The 9,353-nt window shown below is 41.9% G+C and overlaps 1 protein-coding gene across 2 annotated transcripts in view; it reads right to left on the bottom strand.

Moving 5' to 3' along the window:
- Positions 1 to 6,970: 6,970 nt before the first annotated feature.
- Positions 6,971 to 9,353, bottom strand: part of LOC116056355 (mitofusin-1-like) — a 26,588-nt gene continuing 24,205 nt past the window's right edge. For both annotated transcript variants that reach the window (XM_031308530.2, XM_031308531.2), the window contains exons 17-18: positions 7,708 to 7,842; positions 6,971 to 7,209 (exon numbers count right to left, since the gene is read on the bottom strand). In XM_031308530.2, the coding sequence (XP_031164390.2) occupies positions 7,143 to 7,209; positions 7,708 to 7,842 (202 nt within the window). In that variant the 3' untranslated portion in view covers positions 6,971 to 7,142. The remainder of the gene's footprint in view (positions 7,210 to 7,707; positions 7,843 to 9,353) is intronic.

Below are 9,353 nucleotides of genomic sequence, written 5' to 3'. Positions count from 1 at the left end.
GAGTTGGTAGAGTTGGACATGTCCAGTCTGGTCTGGTGGAGTTGGTAGAGGTTGACATGTCCAGTCTGGTCTGGTGGAGTTGGTAGAGTTGGACATGTCCAGTCTGGTCTGGTGGAGTTGTAGAAAGTCGGACCAATGTCGGCCATTTCCAACAAATGGCAACATTCTAACAGCTTGAAATGCTGTCTCTAAAATGGGTGTTTTTCTGGCAATTAGTGCAGTAACCATAGTGAGTAATTCCTCAAAAGCTTGAGGAGCAAAACAGGCAAAATTCGCAAAAGCTGGAGTATCTTCTGAGCGACGTTCTTGACACAAGTTAGGATAGACACCCTGTTTTGCACGTCTCAATATCCAAGGTTTACACCCCAGTCTCCTCCTGGCTCGTCTTGATTGCCGTCTCTCCTGTACACGGCTAGCAGCTCTACAGGCCAGGTAGACCAGAACTACTCTGGCCATATTCAACAAGGTCTCCATTTCATCCATGATATATTAAACCAAAAAGAAAAGGTAGGACTATAGGTGACCAAAGTCATTCTTATCTGTTACTGTCTGGGCAGTGTGGACTGGCAGTTGGAAAGACGACCAACTGACAATTTCCAACAGCTCACAACTTTACAATGTTGGAGTTTGTTGGTATTTGTTGGAGCAGTGTGCAAGCTCCTTAAGACAACTTAGACCTTCCATTCTTTTGATTGTCTCTCGTGCATGACATACGATAACTTGAATGATTATTGGATCTTCAAGTGCTCCAAAAAATATGATTTTTTTTTTTAAAGAGATTATGCAAAAGGCGAATGTTGTTCTTTCTTCATATGGAGGAACAAGTGTCGTTGCGTTGCTCCGGCAGCACTACACCCCCGATGACGACGATGGCTGCAGGAAAAATTCTTGGCAATATAACGGCACAACCCTTTAGCTTCCTGTAGGAACTTCCTGTTTATAACTCTCTTATAAACTTGGTTTGTTCAGGGCGTCTACATGTCCTTCAGATGGTTATAAACTGTCCTAATATATGAGTTTATTAAGTCTTCTTTTAAAGAGAAACCTATTTGCCGAAGTCTGTTGCAGCTCCACATGTAATCGGGGCGTCTACACATCCTTAAAGTCCTGAAATGTCGGCCAACCGCTTTTATACTAAACAAAGAAACATTTCTCATTTGGTACCTCGCTGGGATGGCTCAACGAGCTGAGCGGTCAAATGTTTGGCTACATTTTAGGAACAGCACAGATCAGGAGCAGCCAAAATGTCATTTGTGTTTTTAAGTTCATTTCTTCTTTTTTTTAATTGATGCACATCAATGTTGATCATCAATTTAAAATAAAATAATCCTTGGATTGTCTTGGAGTCGCAACGCTGCAAACTCTGACTGCTTAGTAGAGAGGCTCCATCACTGGCAATGATAAGACCACTCAGTCCAACATTACACACACACACACACACACACACACACACACAAATGCAGACACGCAAACACACACACACATATGCAGACACACACACACACACACACGCAAACACACACACATACGCAGACACAAACACACACACGCGCACACACACACACAAACACAGACGGACACAGACAGACACACACACACACACGCAGAGACACATGCAGACACACACACAGACAGATGGACACACACAGACACACACACAGACGGACACATACACAGACAGACAGACACACAAACGCACACACACACAACCAGAAAACTGATTTCTGAGCACCATGTGTGTGTGTGTGTGTGTGTGTGTGTGTGTGTGTGTGTGTGTGAGTGTGTACAGACCATAGATAAAGACTCCTCCGTTATGTTACTCTTCTCATATGTTATGTTGATATCAGAAATTAAATTTGATTTCTGTCTTTCCACCAAAATAATAGAAAAGTATCGATGAAGACTTGGATCGTTAACCGTCCCTAGTGACAACTTCTTCTAGCTGCTGTTGTCTTTGTGTCTGAGTCTCTAACAATCACTTCTTTTCTTTTCTAAAACTCGCCTGTTTTGTTGTGCGTCGCGTCTGAGTTTGTGGTTTTATTTTGGCGGTCTGTCTTCTCACCTACTTCCTGTCGTTGGCTCTCAGGGGGAACCTTCAGTTTCTCTGCTCGATGCACAAACAAACGCAAACAACTGAACACGTTTACTCAGAACGCTGCTAAATATATTCATACTGCGTCAAATATTAAAGAGAAATATGTTAACCTTGAACACATGAAGGAACCATGTCTGTTTGGGTTTGTTTTTACATCTGAAAACTAGAGATGCACCGATTCCAACTTTCTAGGCCGATTCTGATTTCATTTTTCTAACCACTTTACAGCTCACACACATATTTATGTTCTATCTTTTCTTTAATAGAACATGTGTTGAACAGATAATGGATCACTATAAAATAGAACTATATAAATTACTCCTGGTGTGGGACATTCACACACATCTAAAGAGCAATGTTAGAACCATTTCCTTCTTTTCACATCAATATCAACTAAAGAAATGTGATTTAGGTTTTTGGTGTCGTCCCTCCACGCCCTACTTTCTCCTTGCAGGTGTTGCATATTGTAAACTTGTTATCTTCTGCACACACGCTGAAGAATTCCCAAACAGCTGACATGTTGCAGGTTAATTCACCAGGTTCCTACATGTGGAGAATAGCGCCGACACATGGAGGAGAAGTTGAGAGAAAGGAGAAAGAGAGCGTGCTGTGGCGTCCGTGCCGTGGCGTCCGTGCTGTGGCGTCCGTGTGTGTGTGCGTCCTTGAGAACTGTAACTGGTATAACTTATGTTGTCAGTTAATTGGAGCGTTGACCAGCATGAAATCACCATATGTCAGACTGACCTGCTGCATGGCCGAGCACGTGAAAACCGGCCAATTCTGGTCACCGGCCGCTCTATCGGTGCATCTCTACTGAAAACAGCACAAACAAAAGATGTTCTGTCAGTCATTTTTTCTGAAGTCTTTGTTGTTGTAATACTAATATTGGCCACAAGAGGTCAGCGTTACACCACGTTCTAAACACACACAGCTGATTACTTTCACATGATTCAGTATGGAGGATTTCCACCACATGGTACCAGCTCGACTCGCCTCCACTCATTTCTAAAATCCATTATTTTCTACTTGTAAGACTAGATAATAAGATGTCTACATACTGAAGTTTCATCAGAGTCTGAGAACCAAACCTTTCAAGATATGGGTTGTAAAATTCAGACATTTTGGACATACTACAGGTTTCAGCATGCAACTTAAAAATACTCCATTACAAGTATATAGAAGTACCGAAGTCCACATGTCACTGCAGTTAAAGTACAGAAGGATTATTCAGTAAAATAATGTCCTCCTTCCTAACCCCCGGCTTTCCTCCAGTTAAGTTAAGCCCAAAGACACACACACAGACACACACACAGATACACACACAGACACACACACGTGTGTGTCTGTGTGTGTGTCTGTGTATGTGTTTTGTGTCCAGATCCAGTCTACCAACAGGTCTCTGAACTGCTGATGTCGGAGCCCAAATTATACAATTTGAAATAAAAAAACAACAGAAATACAACAATTTCTGCTAAAATATACAGACATAAAACTGTTAATTAGGGCTGGGGAATAGGGAGAAAATCAGATATCACGATATTCTTGACCAAATACCTCGATGTTGATATTGCGGCGATATTCTAGGATTGACTACTGGTGCTGTAACAAAATAACTTCACACAAATAATCATCAGTAATGTGGAGACATGTGTAGGTGGGGAAAATGAAAATAATAGAACAGTTACAACAGTCTGGTAAGTTCAGAAAAGTACATCACTTTACTGTAATGCAGCCTTTAAAACCAGGAAAAGACAACAACACTTATGTCATAGCATGATATTACGATATCCAAAATCTAACACCATATCTAGTCTCATATCATGATGATTGCCCAGCTCTACTGTTAATACTCCGATATTTCTTAGAGTGTATATGTGATATTATGTTGGGGGGGGGCTGAGATGAGTATTACAACAACAACAACAATGACTGGAGTCTAACGGAGGGACAAACTTCTTCTTTTGAACCTGAATCACTCACTTGGAAATTCGTTGTACTTTCTTTTCTTGGTCTTGATTTTTTATGTTTTTATTGCTTATATTTATAAGCTTAGTTTGTCTTCTCTCTACTGTGTTCTATGTGTGTGTGTGTGTGTGTGTGTGTGTGTGTGTGTGTGTGTGTGTGGGTCTTCTGTCTTGGCTTTATTCCCTGTTTAACTCTCATTTCCCTTCACTTCTCTGTTGTTTTTTTGATGCTGAATATTCAGTTTTCATAGTTTTTGTCTGTCGAAGTACTTTGTGAACTGTGTTTTAAAAGCTGCTAAATACTTAAGAATCCAGAGACTTTATCTATCTTGATTTATTATAATATGTTGATTTATTACGTGTGATGAGGAAGGAGAGCGATGTATATGCATGTAGGACTTTGTCTCCTTTAGGATTCTACTTTCTTACATATTCTTTTCTCCCAAAAATGAAAAACTAATAAAAACCTGCTGGCAAAAAAAGAGGAAATGATCCTGTTCTTCTAAACACCAGAACACACACACACACACACACACACACACAGACACACACACACACACACACACACATACACACACACACACACACACACACACACAGACACACAGACACACACACATACACACACACACAAACACACAGAGAAACACACACACACAGACATCTCACCGGCCTCTCACACACACACACACACACACACACACACACACACACAAACACACAGAGAAACACACACACACAGACATCTCACCGGCCTCTCACACACACACACACACACACACAGACAAACACACACACACACACATACACACACACACACACACTTTACTCACACACACACACACACACTTTACTCACACACACACACACACACACACTTTACTCACACAAACACACACACACTTTACTCACACACTCACACACAACGAAAAAAATCAAAAGCTACAAAAAAAACGACAACTGCAGAAAAAAACAGCAAAAATGTAGGAAAAGCGACAAAAAAAAAGTACACAAAAAGACAAAAACGCAGAAAAAATACGTAGAGAAAGAACATCAGAAACGTCGGAAAAAAACAGGAAAACATGTTCTTTGTTTCTTTGTTTCCCCCACGATGCAGTGCAGACAGTGACAAAAAACAAGGAGAAAAATGACAAAAATCTTTGAAAATAAACTTTTGAAATAGCGATAAACAACGCAGGAAAAAGCAAAAGCTACAAAAATCCACCAAAAAAACATTGGAAAAAGTCACTAAAATGCAGAAAAAAAATGTAGAAAAAGCGATGAAAAAAGCATAAAAAAGACAAACACATGCCGGAAAACACCTGTTCGTAAAATGAAGAATTTCGCACGAAAACCAAGATGGCCGACTTCCTGTCAGGTGGAAAGATTTAAAAAAAATAAATGCTACATGGACTTCAAGATGAGACCTATGTTCCCTCAAAATTTGGTATATTAACTTCTTAATTTTCTCCGGACCATACCAGGCGTTAGGGGGCGCTATGGAGCCGCCTGGCAACGGCCGAGCCCAATCACTACAGAACTTTGCAATTTTCACCAGGTCTGAAATGTGTGCAAATTTTTGCGAGTTTTCGTGCATTCTAACCCCCTCAGAAATGCGACAAAGGACTCGGAAAAATAATAATAATCCTCACAAAAACAATAGGTTCCTCTCACTGTCAGTGCAAGGCACCGTTGGGGCCCTAATGACAACACAAGCACACTGAACAAACTTGTGAACTGTCTTTAATGTGATGTGATAGTACACACTGCAGCAGAAACACAGTTACAGAGATTATTCATTATTCATTATATTAACAGCTGCTAGAACTGAAGATCAATAATGTTTCTGTGAGAGGAAACAGACTGCAGGTCCAGCAGGTCCAGCAGGGGGCGCTGCTCGCCATCAAACACACGGCTGAGGCGAGATGGGATACAGCTACGGGTGTCAAACTCAAGGCCAGCGGGCCAAATCTGGCCCTTTGCACATTTCAATCCGGCCCGCCTAGATGTGAGTCAAACCAAAGAGACAGGAAACTGTTTTTCTAACTGCAATTATGCAAAATACTTAAATAGCAACTAGAGTGTTTTTCCCAACCTGGACCCTATGTTTACATGCTTGTCTAAATAAATGATGGATGTATTTAGACAACCAAGGAGTTGTAATCATTTTGTCGTGCTACTAGGTAGCTAGCTACGAGCTAGCACTAAGCTACTAAGGTGATACTTAGCTAGGTTAGCTACTAGCCGATAGCCCCGGCAGTTTTGGGAAACGCTAATGACGTTACACCCACGTTACAGGCTTTACAGCATCCATACATACATCCATACAACCGTTGGATGTATCATAAGATAATACCATGGATGTATTAATACACATGGTGAATTACAACCATTAGCTATATCCATTATTACAGCTACAGGACCTCGGGAGAAGTCATAAAACCTGCGCAGTGCAGGGTGACGTGGGTTGTTGTAAACGAATTGAACCCAAGCGCTCTTTGGTGACGTGGTTGATTACTGTTGATCATCTGTCCATCATCGTATAAAGCCCGCCCCCTGACAATTTGATTGGTCCAAACAGCTCTGGTTGGAGCATAGCACAACGGATCAAGTCCAGACCGAACTTCCCGACCTCAAATGTTGTGGGCGGGGCTAAGTTCAGCTGGCATCCAGGCTAATTATACCTAATTTTTGAGTTAAAAAAGCAGAAATGATGAATTATTCTGACTAATAGTTCAGATCAGAGCATGTTGAGTGGATCACAGACTGGTTGATGTCAAAGTTTAGTAACGATACTGTTCTAAAACCATTTAAACATGCTTATAAAATTGAATAAAACACCCAAAAGTCAATAAAAGTAATCATTCATTTTACGTGCAAAACGTACATCCATGCATCCATGTTATTTTTGGGCATTTTGGTTCAAAGAAACCCATATTTCTGATATAAAAACTCTGAAAACGGGTCAAAGTTGACCCGAGGAAACACAAGGGTTAATATATTAGCTTAGATTTAGAGTAATGTGGCGTTTCTCCCGGCAGTAGCTGTATCTCTTCTAGCCACGCCCCCGTTCTCCTTCGTGGTCAGTTTCCCTGCAGGTAGCGAGCGGAGAAGACCTCCAGCTGAGTCTCCAGCTCCGTGGCTCTGTTCCTGAACACACACACAGAGAGTAAAAACTCACACAAAGTACTTTCAAATGTTACTCTGACTCACACAGTGTTGTTTTTCCTCCATGTCCTCAAACTGTCTGCAGAGGAAACTGTCTCCAAGTTTAGTGTCGATAAACGAGACGATACAATGCATTTGGTGCTATTTTTTTCAATGTTTTTGCCACTTTTTAAATTGTTTTTTGGCACATTTTCTGAAGGTTTTTTTCTCTGCTTTTTTCAACCTTTTTTGTTGCTTTTTTCTTCGATGGCTACGTTACTTTTTTGTGGCTTTATGTCGACCAAGCTGTAAGTAAAAAGACTATATGGGACATGCAATAATACAGTCAAAGATGTTTGACTTTTTCCATTAAATAAAGCTTGTCAATAAACTTTACGTCTGGCCCTTGATGTGATTCTTAGTGTCCAGTGAGGCCCTTAATGAAGTTGAGTGTGACACCCCTGCTTTAGATAGTAAAAGTTCCTGCCCCCCCCCGCTAACCTGAAGGCCTTGGACCGGCGCTGGATGTTCTCCAGTCTCTGGATCCTGAAACTCAGCGTCCGGATGTTCCCCTCCAGCTCGGCCTCGCTCAGGTCCACTCTCTGAGACAGACGGCTCAACGTGGACCACAGCTCCCTGAAACACACACACACAACGTGGACCACAGCTCCCTGAAACACACACACACAACGTGGACCACAGCTCCCTGAAACACACACACAATGTGGACCACAGCTCCCTGAAACACACACACACAACGTGGACCACAGCTCCCTGAAACACACACACACAACGTGGACCACAGCTCCCTGAAACACACACACAATGTGGACCACAGCTCCCTGAAACACACACACAACAGCCCCGCCCCCCTCACCCCTTAAGCCCCAGACCCACCAACCAGACGGCCGGCCGTCGGCAGTAAAGCCAGTGTGACTGATCAGTCTCCCCGAGTTGGTCCAAAAAGTTCCTCAGAACACCGAAGAGACGAGACGTAATACGTCTCCATAACAGCAGGCGGCGCTAATCTGTATTTTCGCCTAAAATATGAAAACCGGCAGCTGATTGGACAAACGCGTCACGTGGGTCTGGCTGCTCCCGACCATAATGGCGTCTCCTTCAGAATATGATCTCATATTGGACTAAAATAATTCACCGAAACGTGTTTCTGAAAACATTTGAAGAGAGAAATAGGCCGTGCAGTTGCTGAATCTGTCTTCATTTCAGATCAACAAAGGTCAGTTTAAAAGATTTTCATCAGATTTTGAGAGACTCTAGTCACGCTCATCCCGCTCCCCGTTTCCTGGTTAGCTCTCCACCAATCAGATGGCTCGAGTCTGACTGCCGGCAGTGCCCGCCTTCCGATTATACATGTAAATTCAGCCAAAATGAAGGCCGACGGCCCCTCGGACGGACGAAGGCACGGAACTCACCGAACAGACTTGAGTCACCGACCTCGGCTTATTATTGGCTCGGTGTGTCTCGGGTTTTAAATACACACACACTACAGGGGAGTCAAAGCTCCGCCCCCTCCCCACATTAAAAAAACATTAAAACATAAAAAAAATGACAAAAAACATCAGCATCAAAAACATCAGAAAAACTGAACGAAAAACACTGGAAAAAAAGCAACGATGAAGACAAAAAAAATGAAATGAAAAATAAAACGACAAAAAAATGCTGTAAAAAACACCCACCAAAACGAAGTAAATGTATGACATAAAATGTAGGAAAAAAATGTTTAAAAAAATGCCGAAAAAATCAACAAAAATTTTGGAAAAGCGAGAAAAAACGGGGCATTTTCACACCGACCTCATGTGGTCAGGACAGGTGTGAAAACGCCCTAAATTCCCTAAATCCAGTCCCTCCAGAAAAATGTGATTATGTGATCTCATAATTCAATGCATAATCAGCCAAAGTCTGCATATTTATGCGGGGCCCGCATTCTTTTCAAATACGCTGCACTTTCGCCGCATAAATTGCCGATTTCTGTGCAAAATATGCGGGGCTTGCATGATTTCATAATCCCCGCACTTTTGTTGCAAAAAAGTCACACATATATCTTAGCAGAAAGTTGAAAAATGTTGCGTTTACTTCACACAAGAGCAGCCGTTTTCCCCTGTTGCCATGGGAACGTTATGAAGTGA

The sequence above is a fragment of the Sander lucioperca genome, chromosome 9, assembly GCF_008315115.2.
Source record: "Sander lucioperca isolate FBNREF2018 chromosome 9, SLUC_FBN_1.2, whole genome shotgun sequence".
In the NCBI taxonomy this organism is placed as follows: domain Eukaryota; kingdom Metazoa; phylum Chordata; class Actinopteri; order Perciformes; family Percidae; genus Sander; species Sander lucioperca.
Note: the sequence above shows the minus strand (reverse complement) of the source record. Positions and strands in the feature narration are given on the sequence as shown.